Genomic DNA, 19,245 nt, shown 5'->3' with positions numbered 1-19,245 from the left:
ACATACGAGTATGTCATCAAGAAGCCCAGGTAGAAGAGCTGACCATAAGAAATACACAAGACCTATAAACAACTCCAAAAACATAAAATACATTTCAAAATATAAAGGATACATTCTTTTTTTGTTTTGTATGTGTTATACATGTGGGAAATGTAGACAAACTGTCTATAAGATATGCTGAATGTAGATGATGACTGGCCTGGGTTGACAAAGAGCCTCTAAATTCAGAAAGTTCCCAAGAGGGGCTTCCTCTCTCTGAAATATTTTGAGACAAGGTCAGATGAGGCCCTCTAATGGGGTTAAACCTCATCATGGCACTTTGAGTTAGGAGTAAATAGTCTGCCATTTTGACAGAGGCCTCTGAGCTCAGCTGGCGGTTAGCTGTGTGAAAGAAGAGGAAATTCATCTTCTCCATCTCACAGTTCCCAACAAAGTCTGCATTCAGAAGGGAGGGGATAAGCAGTTCAGGGGATATATATATTTATAAACAAAATTGAAAAATTAAAAAATACATGCAGAAATTCATTCTTTTACTCATAGATTTATCCTCCCTCCACAAAGCCAACCAGAAGCAGTGGTGGTGCAATGTAATAGAAATGGTCCATCATTTGCCTCATTAATAAATGTAAATGTGCTGTATTTATATAGCGCTTTTCCAGTCTTAACAACTGCTCAAAGTGCTTTTACATCTACAGGAAACATTCACCATTCACACACATTCGATGCGCAGCACCAGGGGCAACTCGGGGCTCAGTGTCTTGCCCAAGGACACTTCGACAATGACTGCAGGGGCGGGGATCGAACCACCAACCTTCCGATTGGCAGGCAACTGCTCTACCACTGAGCCACAGCCCAGATTGCAGACTGAGTTGTGGCTTTCATTTTGTAGAAAAAAGGGCCAAAATGGTGTTCCAACAAGCCAGGAATTACTTTGCTTAGCCACTCTAAGAAATAGATTAACTGACTTCTGAAAATTGGCCTCTATTAGATTCTCCTGGAACCATTACCTTATCGTGGTGGAGAGGTTTGTGTGTCCCTATGAACCTGTGTTGTTTGGAGCTTTGTTCTCCTGGGAAGGTCTCCCATGGCAAAGTGGTCTCAGGTGAGGGGCCAGACAAAGAATGGTTCACAAAACCCTATGACCAAACAAGAAAGAGATGGCGTGACCCTGTCTGGAGGAAGCCCGGGGCCCCCATCTGGAGCCAGGCCCAGATAGAGGGCTCGTCAGCGAGCGCCTGGTGGCTGGGTTTGCCACAGAGCCTGGCCTGGCACAGCCTTAAAAAAGCTACATGGCACCTCTCTCTCCATCCCATGGGCCCACCACCTTTGGGAGAAACCGCTGGGGTTGGGTGCGCTGCCACAAGGGTGGCAGTGAATGTCACTTCTCTGTGGGGGAAGGAGCCAGAATTTGTGTGGGAGGTGGAGCGCTACCAGTTGGATCTGGTGGGGCTTACTTCTATGCACAGTCTTGGTTCTGGAACCATACTCCAGGATAGGGGTTGGACTCTTTTCTCCAGAGTTGTCCAGGGTGTGAGGCGCCGGGCAGGTTTGGGGATTCTCACAAGCCTCCTGCTAAGCGCCGCTATGTTGGAGTATACCCTGATGGTCGAGAGGGTCGCATCCCTACACTTGCGGGTGGTGGTGGGGGAAAACTGTTTGTGCATTACACCAAATAATAGTTTGGAATATTCAGCCTTCTTGGAGATGTTGAATGGAGTCATGTATGGGGCTCCAGTGGTGGATTCCATTGTTCTTCTGGGGGACTTCAACGCACACGTGGGCAATGATGGAGATACATGGAGAGGCGTGATTGGGAGGAACGGCCTCCCTGATCTAAACCAGAGTGGTTGGCTGTTGTTGGACTTCTGTGCTAGTCATGGATTGTCTATAACAAACACCATGTTCAAACTTAGGGATGCTCATAAGTGTATTTGGTACCAGAGCACCATAGGCCGAGAGTCAGTGATCAATTTTTTAACTATTTCATCTGATCTGAGGCCGTATGTTTTGGACACTCGGGTGAAGAGAGGGGCGGAGCTGTCAACTGATCACCATCTAGTGGTGAATTAGGTCAGGGGGGAAGACTCTGGACAGACCTGGTAAGCCCAAACTGGTTGTGCGGGTAAATTGGGAACGTCTGGAGGAGGCCCCTGTCCGACAGACTTTTAACTCACACCACTGCCGATACTTTTCTTGCATCCCTGTGGAGGCCGGGGGCTTGAATGGACTGAGTGGACAATGTCCAAAGTTTCCATTGCTGAAGCTGCGGTGGGGAGCTGTGGTGTTAGTGTCTTAGCTGCCTCAAGGAGCGGTAACCCACAAACACCCAGGTGGACACCGATGGTCAGGGAATCCGTCCAACTGAAGATATGTTATCCCGGAAGGCTCCAGAGGCAGTTGCATGGTACCAAAGGGCTCGAAGGGCTGCAGCCTCTGCCATGAAAGAGGCAAGCAGCAGCTATGGGAGAAGTATGGAGAAGACATGGAGACGGACTTTGCGTCGGCACCAACGTGCTTCTGGAAAAACGTTCGTTACCTCAGGAGGGGGAAGCGGGGCACCATCCAGTCTGTGTGCAGTGAGGATGGGATGCTGTTGACCTCAACTGAGGCAGTTATAGGGTGGTTGAAGGTGCACTTTGAGGAACTCCTAAATCTAGCTAATCCACCCTCTATGGTAGAGGCCGAGCTGGAGGATGATGGGGGATTGTCGTCAATTTCCCTGGTGGAAGTCACTGAGATAGTTAAACAAATCCACAGTGGCAAAACCCCAGGGATTGATGAGATCCGTCCAGAAATGCTGAAAGCTCTGTGCCTAAAGAGTGGCAGACCAGGGTCGTGGTTCCCCTCTTAAAAAAGGGGGACCAGAGGGTGTGTGTCAATTATAGGGGTATCACACTTCTCAGCCTCCCTGGTAAAGTCTACTCCAAGGTACTGGAAAGGAGGGTTCATGACTCTCGCAAGGATGCTGGAGGGAGCCTGGGAGTAGGCCCATCCTATCTACATGTGTTTTGTGGTTCTGGAGAAGGCGTATGACCGGGTCCCCCGGGAGACACTGTGGGAAGGGCTGCGGGAGTATGGGGTGAGGGCGTCCTCTCTCAGGGTCATCCAATCTCTGTATGACCAAAGCGAGAGCTGTGTCCGGGTTCTTGGCAGTAAGTCAGACTTGTTTCAGGTGAGCGTTGGTCTTCCGCCAGGGCTGCGCTTTGTCCCCAATCCTGTTTGTAATATTTATGGACAGGATATCAAGGCGTTGTTGGGGTAGGGAGCAGTTTGGTGGGCTGGGGATCCCATCGCTGCTTTTTGCGGATGATGTGGTCCTGATGGCATCTTCTTCAGGTAGGGAATGATTCCTTACCCCAAGTAAAGGAGTTTAAATACCTTGGGGTCTTGTTCGCGAGTGATGGGACAATAGAGCTGGAGATTAGTTGGAGAATCGGCAAATCGGGGTCTTAACTAAATGCATGTTGTGGATTGTACAATGCTGTTTGATGGGTCTTTCTTGCAGGCGGTGCTTAGGTCACATCTGTCCATCCATTCTATGCTAAAATACTGTACATAAGGCTGTGTTTCCATACTCAGTGTTTCAACACTTTCTGTTTGGTTGCCAGATAAGAGGTTATACCATGCCCCCTTTCCTATTTGTGGTATTCAGGGTATTCACCAGAGCCAAGGTATGCAGGGTTTTTGTGTGGTGAAGAGGGACCTTAAGTATCAAGCAAAGCTCTTAGTTTCTTGTTGATCTTTATTCTGAACATCACCAATGACCACATCTGTAACAGTCCCTTTGGATTAAACTGTGTTAGGTACTAAAGAGCAAATAAAGAAAGTAACTAAACTATGCAATAAAGTTCCCATTTCCATGTTCCTATTTGCATTTCCACCTCAATCTGTGTTAAGATACTCCTTGGTAGCAACATCCTTTCCTGTTACTTAGAATACTACCCAGAAAAACAACCATTAAAAAAAAATGTTTGGATGGATGTGTATGTGTGTCCATACCGTGTTGGACCAGAACTTGACAATGGGAGCATGGTAGAAAGCATAAATTTTCTTGGTTAAGGGAAGCTTCCTGGCAGGAATATGTGTCTCCATGTCATTCTTTGCCTCCACATGGTCGTGGGATCTGGCCTCCTGGAACACCTTCTGTAGAGAGTTAACAAGGCCCAAATTAGACAACAGCAAGTGCAATGTGGGGAGAAGAGAGAGAAAGCAAAGGAGAGAATGTGAATGAGTGAAAGAAGGTAAGCAAGTAAATGACTTACTAGTAAAAGAATCACATTAGTATCAAAAATCATTTTATGTGAAAAGTTGTCTTGTTACTCTTCTTATTACACAACAGACATACAACCTGTTCACAGCTCATTTAACATTTTAAAACCACCTAAACATTTTAATATTTTTCATTTAAAATTATAATGCATTTGTAAATTTCAAATCATTTTTACTGATTTGTTTCATTGTAGCGCTGCTTTTACTCTAGGGAGATACCTTTTATTAGAGCTTCAAATTAAAAGTATAAAAATAAAAAAACAGAAGGACTGAGTAAATCAAACCATTTGGATGTCTTCAGCTATGTTCTGGGAGTTGTGTTCGCTGTCCTCCATGGTCATCTGGTGGTCGTCCTGACTCTGAGGGATATGAGCCATCTCAGCCTTAGATTTGTACTCCAACAGTAGGATGGCAGGAGGTACCAACATACTCAGAATCACCTAGAGACAAATACAGACTAATGTGGGTGGATGCTTCCATATTTTTCAAGAAAGTCAAGAACTACACACAATATTCTATCAAGTGTTTTGTTGCCGAGTGCACATCTAACCTGTTTTGTGGCTGTTCAATCATTCAAATATGTTCTGTCTTAATAGCCCCAGTGAAAAGCAACCCCCACAAAAAAATAACAATATGTTTGTTTAATGGGAGTATCCAAATCCAAATAAAAAAACTTAAATGAAAACACAACAAAATTAAGGAAAGACATTTTTTCAGTAGCATAACGCTCGGTTATGTTGCAACCTTGGTTCTCTGAGTGAAGAGACTATCTCTCCATCGTTACAAATTCCATATGTACAGGGATGATCCCCCTGAGGTCAGATACGTGGATACGCGTGGTGGATACACAAAGGCTTGCCCAGCTATGCCCTTAAGCACCTGTGCTGGCGTGGAATCACTGATAGTTTGATAGATCAAAACCGTCTTTGAGCGGCCTACAGCTGGCGAGATAGTCTCTTAACTCAGAGAACCAAGGTTACAACAGAACAGAGCTATTGTATTGTATTTGATTTGATTTATTGGGATCTCCATTAGCTGGGCCATAGGCAAAAAAAACAAAAACATCCTAAATAATAAGACATACAACATTCAGCACAGCACATAACACAAGACAACACAGGCCGTACTTTAACTTATTCACAGAATGTAGAGATGATATTGTGATATTGATTACTGATAATATGACCAAGCAAATACACACATAACACCCTCAATGACTCTAACAGCATTCCTTAAGTATCAACCAATACAGAATATTGCTCAGCCTGTAAATGTTCTTTAAGTATTACTTTGAATTAAGATTTTATATGCTCTTGAATGACATGACCAGGCATTGCATTCCAGTTAATCATTGCTCTGTATACTACTTCGTTTTAATTAAGTTTAATGGAGAAAATTGGAACATCTCCTTATAACTGAAAGACCTCTACCCATTTTTTTCACCACTCCATCAATGTGTTGAGACCAGGATAATTTACTGTATTGAGACTATCTCTCTACTGTTACATATTCCATATGTACGGGGAACTCTTTAAGACACCCTGTGAGGAAACAGTGGGGCCCAAGCTCAGATAGTTTAACAAGTAACAAATTACAAAGAATGAACTCTTCTAAAATAACTCTATGAACCATCACCCAGGTCAAGACACTGCAAGATGCAAAGACGAGACCTGAGAGGCAGAGGGGCTGCTGGGAGTAGGTTGCAAGATGCAAGACTGATCCAAGGAACACATAGAAGCCGCACTATTTCTTTGTTCAAGGCCGACACCTAAACAAAAAGGCCACTCTGGTCAGCCTGCAAAGCACTCAGCTGACCAAGGAGACAACAAACCGGTGAAATCAACACATAGCCACCAAGGTTATCCATCAACGTGACACCCCCAGCACTTGTTCACAAAGAAGGAGCTGGCTGCCACATTCAAAAAATGAATGTTGCGGCTGCTGTATATGTAGCAGCGTGGGAGGCCATCAGAAGGCCCACGAGGGAGCAAAGCCAAAGGTTGAGTGAACCAGTACCCCAGATGGGAGAGGAACACCTAAAAATGTATATGCCTGTGCATTAGCGTCCACAACCAAGTGGGACAGCCATGGCTTTGACCAAGGGCCGCCCAGATGACAGGAAGCAGAATGAACCACTGGTCAGTCTTCCCGAGGACCCATGTGCGCTTCACATATTCCGCCAGGGCCCTGATTGCGTGTAACATGGACTGGGGCAACTCTACCATCCGAGTCTTTCAGGAGAGGAGAGTGACTATACACGAGGAGGATGGGTCAGATGGAACCCAGATGGAACCTATCTCAGGAATGCTGGAGCGGGGCAAAGGATTAACTGGCCCCATCCTGCAAGAATTTGCAGCCTTCAAGCAGGTCATGGAGCTTGCCTACTCTTCAGGCAAAGGTACGCCAGAGTAACCAAGCGTCAAGGGAGAGGCACTTCAGTCCAGGAAGGATGCTGAAGTGTTCCAATGACCACGTTCTTTTCCGCTTGTACTATACAGCAGCTGCAACAAAACTCCCAGACAGTCAAAACTGACAAAGTGCTGTGAAGATAGGTCTGGCAATGCAAGACTAATCCCCATAACCCCCTCCCATTAAGGGCAATATTTACTGTAGGCTTCATTTTGGCAGCTTGATCCACGCGCCACCTCTTTTCCCATTTTAAGTTTAGCAGATATCAGACAATTCCAAGAACTGCCCACTTTGAGCTTTATTTTGGCTCTTCAAAAAACCTATTGGTGACTCCACGAAGATTACATCTATATTTTAAAAAGTCTATGGGTTTTACCAAAAAATCAGGAATGGCTTGCACCAGCAGGTCACCTGAGATAAACAAGATAATTGATAAACAGTTTATTCATTGTATCACAATTAATAATTCAAACCAAATAGCATCACACCTCAACAAAGTACTTGAATTGAGATTGGGATTAGATATAAAAGAATACCTTGGTTCAAGCCACAGGAGCACAGCATATGTTGACAAAAATTAAACCAATGAAGTATGGTTTAATATTTGTATTGAGCTGTACATAGACTAATAATTCAGTCATACCGCAGCAGCCACTGAAAACAAAGCACAGAAGCCAGCACTTATATTTTTGTTTGTTGCCAAAAATAAAAATCTAGATGGAGCATGAACCTTGTACCAGGAGTTCTTGCGCATGTTCAGCCTTCCCATCCACATGTCTGACAGCAGCAACTGGGTGCAGGTATGAGCAACAAAGGGCCGTAGGTGGGAGGAGACGGCCAACTTCAAACATGTGGAGTTGCTCCAGTTCTTCAGCTCATTGGTGAGCAGCTTCATGGCCATGGTCTCATCCTGCCTGAACGACTCCTCCAGCAGGTCCACTGCTAACGTCCCAAACTCACTGAAAAACAATAACAATTTGTTTTGTCCACACGTTCCCTTTTACAGATACATTTTATTTCTACAAGACATGACTCAAAGCTACAGAAAACCTTACATTGAGTACTCCTTGAGCTTCTCTGAGGTGTTGTCCACCACGTCACTCTTCTTGGCCTCGTAGCCCATGGATCGGCAAAGCTTACAGGCCACCAGTGCCTTTGCCATGTTCTCCTCGCCATGCTGCCAGAAGAAGAGTGACATTTTCTGCCTCTTCATCAGCACGGCCCACACCAACAACTCATTAAAAGGGTAGGGAAACCGCCTTGTCTCTGGGTCATCTATGTCCACAATCTCTTCTTTGCTTCTCTTTTTGTTCTGCTCGATGGAAGACTCAAGCTAGGAGGAGAAGGAAGGAGCATTGAAAGGGGTAGAGGCAAACAGACTTCATTTAACCATTGCTCCCTAGATGCAGAGAGAAATCTTTATCTTGAGACCTTTTTATTTTTAGGAATGTGGGATACTCCCGTTTAAAAGAAGCTGTGGTCCGTTTCTTAAATTATTTACCTTAGGTTTGTATGGCTGTGCAGTTTTGATGAAGTGGTTGTGCCTCGTTTTCTCCTGCTTGTCAGCCTGCATGTTAAAAGACTCGTGACTTTTCCTCAAATGAGAACCAGGACCTGCTGCATGGCGCCCCGACCTCTGTGCAGTGTATGAAAACATTTTCAGATTAGTTGTATTTCTTTCACTGACTTTTGTTCGTAATATATTCAATAACTGTTTCAGGCCTAACATTAATAGCATAATGCATTAAGTGTTACTGTAGGTAGTTTTTTGTACTAGATCCACACAACATGCCAGGTTTTAACATCAGTGTATCGTACCACTTTAAATAATGTTAAAACGCTGACAAAAGTTTCAAATATCAACACTATAAAAGACCATTAGGACATTGCCATAAAGATACTCCAGGATTTTTGCAACAGTTCAAACTCACTCTATTGTTGCCGTGGAGAATTTTGTAAATATTTCGGAAGCGTTTCTTGGTGTAGCTGCACCTGTAAGTCCCGCCCATCAGGTACTCAATAACCAGGCCCACATCAATCAAAGTGATCTTATAGCTTGGGGGCAGATGACTCTGCGAGAAGGCACAGAAACAAAGTGGTGAACTAGATTGAACAGATTCTTGTGAATGTCAACTGATAAAAACATGGCTAAAGATTACCTGTTTAACATCTCTAACCAGGTGGAGAAGAGTTGGGTTGTTGGGAGGTTGTTTCTAAAATTGAATATACAAAAAGATTTACAACTCAAAAACACACATACTGTATTCTTTACAGCCCGCCCATCTCTGTTTTTCAGGTGCAGGTGCATGTTTCAGAATGTTACCGTGTTGTAGAGCTCCTCTAGCCGACTGATTGTCAGGAAACGGTGCATGTTCACACCGTTTTCTATGAGCAACTTGACGAAATCCACCCTGTCCATCACGAGTGCATCCAGCATTGCTTGCTCCAAGGAGCTCACCTATACATACAAAGATAAGCATGTTGTTTTAAACCATATTTCAACAGTAAATGATTATTTATAAAACTAACACAATAGAGGAGAATGCCAAAAATATGTCCACATTACTTGGGTAGAGCGGTATTAGTAGGATAACATTAGAGCTGAGACCACTCTTCATCTTCCTTCTTGTAGCAATTGGTTAGGGTGTCCCTGTTGTGGCCCTGATCTTTGAGAGTGGCCCCAATGTGATCCTGACCATGCTAGACTACCTACAGGAGAGCTGTGAAGATTCATGAACTACATTGATATGCATGTTATCTGTTTGTTTTCTGTTATGTTATGTTAAGAAACATAAATAAATATCATATATCCTCGTTTTCACGCAAAAGCCAGGATTCACCCAAGTTTAACAATATACAATCTGCCTAATTCAAGTTCCATAGCTCCTCAGACGGCAGATTGTGGTTAGCAAAGATTCTGGGGTCATTTTGGCCAACTCCAAAGTTTTGGAGGTAATGCTCAGCTAAGCAAACATCTGTCAAAGATGTGTCACAGGTACACTCAAGCATGCATACGTACCAGAAGCTGCTGTCCGTACACAAACACATGATTCTTGGCAATGTCTACCCGGTTCCAGGCCAGTGTCAGGACCAACTGATCAAAGGCAGATGCATTTGTACCTGAAATACACAGAAACAGCCATGTGTAAACATATACACAGATATTTATTCACATACACATAAAGCCTTATTTACAGTGTGTTTCCTATTTGCCAGCTAGCAGGATTAGTAGTGCAGGGCAAGGGCAGATATACAGTCACTTAAACAATATTGCCGCAACGCAGCAGATTAGACTACAAAGGAAATCACTGTTCAGTCCACTGTTTTCTTACAAACTAATCTGGTTAACAAGTGGTTAATCTGAATCAAATCGTCATAATCACTGTACGCAGAATTGTTTGTGTGAAGGTCAAATAAGAATCCATTGGAAATTTCCACGGACCAAAATTACAAAAATGAATTCCAAATAACTTGAGCTCTCAGGTAGTCTGCTTAAAAATGCACAAAATCACTCTTCTTGCAGAAAATCTTGATAAGTATGAAGTCACTTCAATTACTGAAACTATAAAGATGAAAAGTTAGTAATTTCTGTATGTTTTTTTGATGCTAGTGTTTTTACTCTGCGTCTTCTGAGTAGCCGTGTGTTCTCAGTGAGGATTGTTCGTAGCGTTTCGCTGCACCGAGCCTGTTTTGAGACGTGCAAAGAGTTGCGTTGTTTGGAATGAGTTGTGCAGGTGACGTGAGCTGTTTGACTCAGGTGACTGTTGTAATGCAGACTGTAGTTGCGAGTTTTGCACACAGGCTTTCGTTGTGACCACTGCCGTTTTAGCAATAAAAAAAAAAAGTAACATCCAAACTTCTAAGTAAATTTAATGAAAGTAGAAGAGAGAAATATCTTTAAGCAACACTCAATATTCTTCTACTTCTCTGTCCTTTTGAGGAGTTGCTTTTTTACCAGGATTACTGTCACTGTTTGTTTTTTGAGTGTTTGAACAACTTTCTCCAGACTATCAATTATCTGCAATCACTCAAAAATTCCTTGCTTTTGTCTTTTGCCTACACCCACATTCAGTGTAAAACACCTCTTTCCAGTGAATTATTTCTTTTTATACTTAGAATAGAAGAGTGCTTGTGTTTACACAACAGCGAGTCAGTGTTAACTAGGTATTTGTCTTCTTTTTATTCCAACCGCAGTTATATTGAATAAATAAAAAGACACAGATTTTCTACAACATAATGAAAACAAAGTAAGTTGCTCAAGGCAAGGAAGCTTTATTTGTATATCACATTTCAGCAACAGGTCAATTCAAAGTGTTTTATTTTAATTATTAAAGTTGAAAACAATAAAAAAAAAAGATAAAATACTTGATTATAGGACGCTAGTGTGAGACAATGTGTAAGCCGTTGCTCTATACACGTAATCCACCCGCAATCCTTGCTGTTCCCAGAACAGCCAATCCAACTGGACTTTTTAATTCTCATTATATACTTGGATAGATTGTCATACAGTTCCAATTTTCAACAATCTATCTTCAGTAACAATTAAACACATAAAAAACGAAACAATATGAGACTACAAGTTACCGTGCAATATAAAAAGTGAACAATCATTTGAAGAAAGGAAACATCAAAAAGAAAGGTCTTCAGCCATGATTTAAAAGAACTGAGATTTGCAGTGGACCTGCAGTTTTCTGGGAGTTTGTTCCAGATAGGTGATGCATAAAAACTAATCGCTGCTTCTCCCTATTTAGTTTTGACTCCGGGAACAAAAAGCAGACGTGTCCCAAATGACCTGAGAGGTCTGGGTGGTTTTTGGGCCACAAAACGTTCAGTGCTTTATAAACCAACAGAAGTATTTGGAAATCAATTCTTTGAGGGACTGGAAGCCAGTGAACTGGAGTGATGTGATCTACTCTCTTGGTCTTAGTGAGGACCCAAGCAGCAGCGTTCTGAATCAACTGCAGCTGTCCGATTGATTTTTTAGGGAGACATGTAAAGACAGTTACAGTAGTGGAGTCTAGTGAAGATAAAAGCATGGGTCAGTTTTTCCATATACGACTGAGAAGAAATGCACCAATTACAATTTTTTAGGCTGATACCTGTTTTTCATTGAGTTTGACCTGCCAATACTGATTTTAACTTTACAGCACACCCAATTATTTATTTTCTATCTTTATTTTAGTAGGACATTTTACATTTTGCAACATCAAACATTTTTTTAACAGATAATCAATTGCTAGAACTTTATAGAACTTTATAAATTACTCCTCGTATGGGAAATTCACACACATCTAAAGTGGCAATTGTTGAACGCCTTTGCTCACATTAGTATTTTATGTGCATTATTTACATGCTGTAGTTTCACTGCATTAACATACTGTAATTAATAGTGGGTTTATTGTTATTATTTGTTAGCCTATACATAATTTCTATGAATTGTGTATGGTAGCCTTTACAATGTTTTTATTTACAGCATTTGACTGTCATAAAATCAACATATCTCGGACTGACCGGCCGGTCGCCAGTCATACCAATTCCAGTGCATCTCTACTGCTGAAACATACAGTAATTCCTTTAACCCTTGAGAAATTCTTAAGCTGATAATATGCTGACTTTGTAATTGTCTTAACGTGGCTGTTGAAATTCAGGTCTGAGTCCATGACTACACCAAGATTTTTTGGCTTTGTCTGTTGTTTTAAACATTGTTGATTGAAGCTAAGCACTCACTTTTAATTGTTCCTCTTTTGCTCCAAGCTCCAACTTTTTTCATAATTTTATTTAGGAACACATCTTTCACATCCAGTTGTTAATTTGTTCAATGCACGTACTCAGTTGTTGTGTTGGACTTTAGTCCCCTGGCAATAAAGGTAATGTACATCTGTGTGTCGTCCGCATAACTATGGTAACTTATTTTGTTTTTTTCCATAATCTGAGCCAGTGGAAGCATGTAGATATTAAACAGAAGATGCCCCAGAATGGAGCCTTGGGGAACTCTGCACGTCATATTTGTATGCATAGGTGCATAATTACTTTGGGTGTGCAAAAAAATTGATTCACATTAATGAATTGATTTAAGCTCTACCAATCGATTCATATATATATTTAAATACATATATTTTTACGTTTTGTTTTGTTTTGAAAATTGGCTACTATCTCTGTTCAAGTGGATGTCATTAAACATGCTCAGGTGGATGTACGACTTTTTCTCTTTTTCTAACAAACTGCTAAAAAGAAGAGGAAAAAGACATATAGCTTGGTGACTGAAAGTGTTGAAATGAGGAGGCCCTGTGAATGTGGGCAACATGATCTCCTCAGGAACACAAAGAGGGGCACACAGGGGGAATGCTGTTCTCAAAGCATATCTATATCAGAATGAAAACATGACAAAGTCTTGAAATCTTTATTTCTCAATGCCAACAACCTCAGCATTTGAATAGACTAAGTCAACTTTATATGCCTTTTATGACTCAGTCCTTTTATTAAAGAAATTGGGGAGAAAAAAAAGATTTAGAGAGGAATCATCCACTAACCTTGGAGTAAAGCCCTCAGAATGGCTACGTCAATGTCCTGGTGCTCCTCGGAGCTGATGTGAAACACAGTGATCTGTTTTCCAAGAAACAAGATAGCACTTATCAACATGTTCCCACAGACATTATCCAGATGTTTCAAGAGTTTGGGATATATTTTACTCTATAAAAAATAAAAAATAAAAACTAACTAACTGTGGGACCATCACAGTTGTCTCTGTGGCAGTGCTTCAATGGGTTCATTTAGTTAAGCTGTTGTACTTTCTATGGCTTTTTCATTAGCTTTTGCATTTGGTTTTCAGGAATTTTATTAAATGAATCTGATCTTTGCAAGTTTATTTTACTGCAGCACTAATTGAAATGGGAATAAATAAGAAATTAACATGAATGACAAGAAGTGTATGAAAGTGATTAAAACATGCATGAATGTACCAATTCTTTGCTCTTCATGCACTCCATCAGAGTCTGAAAGAGATGGATGGCATCACTGTGGCTGAAGTTAAAGGTTTTCTTGATGGTTGCGATGATGTCAGTCTCCACTCCATCAGGAAGACTACTGTAGAACAATTACAGTATTACATGGTTACGGTCACACTGCTCAAATTTACACAGTTGTAAAACACTAAAAATATAGGTGTATTCATTTAATTATTTTTGTTACTTTTAATATTCCATTACTTTTTTCCTGTTAACTAACCTTCAAAGGAATGGATAAACCTTAATCGTATCTGCTTTGGATCTGTGCGTGTTTCCGGTGACAGGCTATAATGAAGCCCTAACTTTTTGCTTAAACATAGCAGTGATTGGTTGGGTCATTTTTTGCATGTCAACTAACAAAAAGATAAATCTTAAATAGAAGCAGCAAAGAAATATATAACTACACTGGATCACTATTTGGATCACTGACCAAGATAACCAAACTATTAATCAAAGTTTTACTTACCAGATTGCTTTCATGGATACATCTAACATTGAAGAAGCAAATTGTGGTTGTGTGCATTTTGCAGCGTATGTTTGAGCCTTCAGCTGATAACTTTTAACTACACTCACAAGTTCAACTTGTTTCAACTCTTTAATAACAGACTATTACGGATTTCAAACTTGACAGGTGTCTTGCTACGGGCACGAGTGAGTGCAGTGCAAAGTTTGTGGCACTCTCTCTCTCTGTGCGCACACCCACAGTTCGGCTCTGGTAGTTGATGATTGCAGATAGGTGCTGATTAGTTCCCATAACGGGCCAGTTGGGTAGCGCAATGCCATGAGCCCATGAGTCTATGTCTGATTACTCCACGTTGCCATTGTGATATTTTGTAATTAGCCTACTTTCTGAATTCCCCCGTTCTGTCAGGTAAATATAGTAGTACAATGTCTTCCTCTGATGTAGAAGTGGCCTACACTGTAAGTCATTAGTAGGCTGTACTGTGGAGTTGCATATTAAGTGGTTTGGGATCCTGTTGTAAGTAATTTTGGGGTATTTGGTTTTAAAGAATTCTACAAGCAGTTATTGCTTGTACAGGCCAAGCAATTGGCCAGTTCCAAACAGGCACATTTTCAACGTGCACTACACTAGTATAACGCAATAAAAGAAAGGGAAAAACCAAAAAGCATAATATATGCAGTTTAATTCTCTGTTTGGAACCTACTGTTTCTCCTTTCAGTTTTTCCTTTCCTATCTGTTGTTCATAATTTAATTTGTCATTACACAAATAAAAAAATCAAGACTAAAACAGTATGTTTTTTTGTTTGTGTGTGGGTGTGTGTGTGTGTGTGTGTCCTACCCTCCCTCTTCAGTCTGCTTGTGGACATAGGCCAGTATGTCAGCAGCACGGCCGGTCCCCTCACACACCACCACTGGGACAGGAGGGCTCTTCTGAAGGTAGTCTAGCACAGTCAGGATCACATTGGGACCCCCTTGAATTATCAGGGCCACAACAGGAACACCCTGACCAATTCCTACAAGAAGGAAGATGAAGAGTGGGCTCAGCTCTAAAGTTATTCTATTAACACAGCTCCACCCAAGTGACAGTTGCATCAATGATGCATTTGTAGTCAAAATTAAAGTGATGTGCCAACCTGTGGCAGGCATATCTGAGCATTAGGGACATTTTCATGGACATTTCTGACAACTTTATGTTCACTGACCATCATGAGCAAGTAAAAGAAAAAGCATAACATGGAATTTAAGTTAGGCTTTTTTTTTTAAAGAAGAGGGCAGTATATTTGATTGAATTCGAGGCACTGGCTCACATTTAAAATCATGTACAACACAGTGTGGAGTTGAACCTTTGTTATGTACAAATTCAAAGCCCCCAACAACAAAATGACAAACTCAAGTTGGCAAATGTTTAATTATGGGACACTCTTGATTTCCGTAATTTAGCACGGGAAATGTATTTTGACTAGGGGAGATGAGTAATAAGTAAGGTAATGTTTCTGGCTTTCCAGACACAAACAATGTCACTGCATTATCTCAGAAGAGTCCAAGACTGCTGCTAAAGGGATGTCTTTCAAGAATCCAAGCACTGGAAACTATTGTATTGAAGTTTCAGTTTTTCTTACGTGCGTGTATTCTTTGGAGGTTGATGTGCTTTTCCAGGTCCCGCCGCAGTTGGACCTCAGCGCCGTACTTGCCTACTGTCCCATCATCCACCAGGAGGAAATGGGAATGCAGATTGTTGAGAACGTTTAGTTTGCTTAGAGGGTTCAGCAGCGTCTGATACGGAGCAACAATCTGCAGAGTTGACAGATTGACACAAAGGAGTAGAAGGAAAGAGGATAGGAGAGTGAGCAAAAAAAGAAAGGAAAAATGACTTCTGTTTATCAATAAAACAATCTGGGCTATGACTAAATTAATTCTGTCATGAAAAAGACTCAACATTAAATAGATTGCGAGGTTATCGGGTATTTTAGGAATTGCTGTCGAAGTATCAAGATCTTTTGAAACAATCTTGAACAAATTAAAGCTGCATCTTACGTCTCTGCCAATGAGATCGTTCCTGTTTTCAATGACTCCCCAGGATGCGATCCCAATAGCGCAAATTTTCTTTGATGATCTTGAACAGTGTTCTTTGAGAGCGTCTCCCACATGCTTAGCCACACCTTTAGAAAGAATACATTAAACAATCAATAAACTGGTCAGGGTGCCAGAGGCTGGTCTGGGTGATTGACCCTGTGAGCAATGATTTAAACACTATGATCAGACCACACCATCTTAACGTTGCGCTGTAGCTGCAGACACACCTCGGCCACGACATAGCCAAATGACACGCTTAGAGCCCGGTATATAACTTCTGCCATAGTGCCAGAGTACAACGTAAATGTGCGTAAGTATTCATGCATAGAATGTGTGAGGGAGCAGGGGTGGAAAGTATAAGTTATTTAGCTGCAATATCCATTCAATAACAATAACACCAATTCTTTATGACACTCAGAAGGCAGTTTAACAATTACACGTTGGCTGTATTATTTTCCCATGCAGGGTTTTTCCAGAAGAAACGGGTTGCCGTTACCGTGGCGTTATGTTATGTTACAACACACTAGAAAGCACTGTGTAGCTCATTTGTATTTGATTAGTTAAGCAGGAGCCTACTATAAAATCCAATTAATCTCACATGTCACAGCAATAAGGCTGCACAAATTAAACCAGGTTACATCCTTTACCATCAAACTGGGAAACCTTATGTACCGAAATGTGGCACCATTTGAATTAATGTGAATTGGTCCTCAATCTTATCAATGTACTGTAACTCTTTTCATCAGTTTAGCTGCAGCAGCAACAGCCACATCTGTACAACATAGCAGCTGTGGATGAGGGGGACATTTTGGCGCTGGCCATAAACTTCTCTGAAGAGGTGCCACAACTTTCTCTATTCAGGAAAAACACTGCCATGAGCTAAACATTTATCCCATTATTCTGGACGTTTGTTATTTCTCATTCAAGACTTAAATAATCTCTCTCTGACTGCACACCTGTGTTGACCCCTCCGGTGAGTATCCAGGCCCCGGTAGTGACTGCAGCTTTGATGAGGCCCTTGCCTACCACCTGCTTGAGGCGTGGGTGCAGCTCAAAGTTCTGAACTCCTCCGTGGACAGAGATGAGGATCTTAGGAAGCTCCATATGCCACTCCTTCAGCATCAGCCGCAGGATGCTCTCTGGCGGCGAGTCGTGGGCCAAACGAACATACTGCCCACGTTTGCACAGATAAAAGAACAGCATGTTGACATGAACATATAAAGCAGAAAAAAGCAGCAATATCCGAGAAGCTAAAACCAAGCAGTGCTTGGTTGAAAAATGAATAGTTGATTAATTGTCTTATAGTGTCAGCTCTACATCTCTAAAAAAAAAAATGTTTTACTGATTTTGAAGAAAGTTAATACAAAAAACAACAACATCATTGTACCAATTATTATAAACAATCAATAAGTAAGATACATTAACACAATATATGTACATAACACATAATAATAATAATAATAATAATAATAATAATAATAATAATAATAATATATTTTATTTAAAGGCGCCTTTCTCGGCACTCGAGGACGCCGTACAGGGTATACATACATTAAAAACACCAAAAAAATATTAAACAACTAAAACAACAGAAAAGGCAAAGCAATAGACATTTAAGTGGAATAGGCAGTTTTGAACAGATGTGTTTTGAGTTGTGACTTTAAAAGGGGGAATGAATCAATGTTGATAAATGAGCAGTTATCAATAGTGAGAAAAAAACTGTCTGTTTTGGAAAGAGTTAATTTGGTGCCATTGAGGAGAACCTTGATTTTATTACTGTTTAATTTGAGGAAGTTTTGGGTGAGGCAAGTTTTTATTTCAGAGATGCAATCTGTAAGGGAGGTGGGCGGAAGAGTGGACGAGGGTTTGGTGGAGAGGTAGAGCTGGGTGTCATCGGCGTAACAGTGGAAGTGAATGTTAAATTTGCAGATGAGGGGGACCAGGGAGGGAAGGCACGCTTTAACAAGTTGTGTGGGGAGTTGACGACCTTTGGCTTTCATGAGACGAAGATCGGGGATGAACCAAGGGGCGGAGACGGAAAAAGTATGAGGATGGTGAGGAGTCCAGAATCAGTTGTAATGAGGAGGTCATTGGTGATTTTGACAAGTGCTGTTTCAGTGCTATGGAGGGAGCGGAAACCGGACTGGAACTGTTCATACAGGTTATTGTGGGATAGGTGAGAATGGAGTTGAAAGGCAACAAAAAAGAACAAAGAAGGAAAGGGGAAAGAAAGAAATAGAAAAAGAAAATAATTCAAAAAAATACAGGTAAATAATATGGGGGGGGGGTTCACTCTTTTGTTATGGTAAAATTGATATGTTATCTACTCTACTCTTTATCAAGGGGATCTTGGAGAGAGTCAAAAAAGGTAAAAAAAAAAAAATTAAAAAAGGCTTCCATACAATACTAAATGTTTGGGAAGATCTTTTTCATTTTTTCTTGTTTTAAAATGTCATATTCATCATATTCTTCACCCAATGAGCAAAGGATGGGGGAACTTGTTGCTTCCACTTCAAAAGGTTTAAACATCTAGCCACAAGTGTGGTGAGTGCTATGACCACAACTGTCTTATCTGGTAGCTGAGCTTGAGATTTTCCTGGTCTTACGCCAAAGAGGGCACAAACTGGGTCGGGGTCTATTTTGATTTAAAACATTTCACTGAAAGATTTAAAAAACACCCATCCAGAATGAATTAAGACTTGGGCAAAACCAGAGCATATGTATTGGTCTGCTGGCTGGCCTCTTCACCGAGGGTAACAAAGATTATGGGTTTGGTAGATCCTTGCCAGCCTGGCCTTAGTGCAGTGGGCACTACACCTGATTTCCACCGGTTGCAGAACGTCGATACCATTGGCAGGACCAACAGATCCCATTGCTCTGGACGGAGACCAGTAAAGGCTATTTAAAGCACTTTTCCCGGTGAGTGCTGAGCGTTACTGCGCAGCCTCCAACTGACCTTAACGACGTATATGTGACGTGGGCAACCTTTCTGAAAGTTCTAAGTCTTCTGGTAGCTGTGCCAAGAGA

At 41.4% G+C, this 19,245-nt stretch overlaps 1 protein-coding gene across 2 annotated transcripts in view; it reads right to left on the bottom strand.

Annotated features, from left to right (window-relative positions):
* LOC116689707 (transient receptor potential cation channel subfamily M member 7) overlaps positions 1-19,245 on the bottom strand; it is an 89,912-nt gene that overhangs the window by 67,264 nt on the left and 3,403 nt on the right. The window contains exons 5-20 of one of the 2 annotated variants that reach the window (XM_032516316.1): positions 17,175-17,388; positions 16,180-16,304; positions 15,765-15,936; positions 14,984-15,158; positions 13,638-13,761; positions 13,209-13,281; positions 9,698-9,798; positions 9,002-9,136; positions 8,838-8,891; positions 8,610-8,750; positions 8,180-8,314; positions 7,734-8,011; positions 7,409-7,637; positions 4,554-4,709; positions 4,000-4,143; positions 360-381 (exon numbers count right to left, since the gene is read on the bottom strand). In XM_032516316.1, the coding sequence (XP_032372207.1) occupies positions 367-381; positions 4,000-4,143; positions 4,554-4,709; positions 7,409-7,637; positions 7,734-8,011; positions 8,180-8,314; positions 8,610-8,750; positions 8,838-8,891; positions 9,002-9,136; positions 9,698-9,798; positions 13,209-13,281; positions 13,638-13,761; positions 14,984-15,158; positions 15,765-15,936; positions 16,180-16,304; positions 17,175-17,388 (2,271 nt within the window). In that variant the 3' untranslated portion in view covers positions 360-366. Of the gene's footprint in view, positions 1-359; positions 382-3,999; positions 4,144-4,553; positions 4,710-7,408; positions 7,638-7,733; positions 8,012-8,179; positions 8,315-8,609; positions 8,751-8,837; positions 8,892-9,001; positions 9,137-9,697; positions 9,799-13,208; positions 13,282-13,637; positions 13,762-14,983; positions 15,159-15,764; positions 15,937-16,179; positions 16,305-17,174; positions 17,389-19,245 lie in introns of those variants that run through there. The other variant, XM_032516323.1, reaches the window with a different exon arrangement.

The sequence above is a fragment of the Etheostoma spectabile genome, chromosome 1 (assembly GCF_008692095.1).
Source record: "Etheostoma spectabile isolate EspeVRDwgs_2016 chromosome 1, UIUC_Espe_1.0, whole genome shotgun sequence".
Lineage (NCBI taxonomy): Eukaryota > Metazoa > Chordata > Actinopteri > Perciformes > Percidae > Etheostoma > Etheostoma spectabile.
The sequence above is the reverse complement of the archived record's forward strand: the minus strand, read 5'-3'. Positions and strand labels throughout refer to the sequence as shown.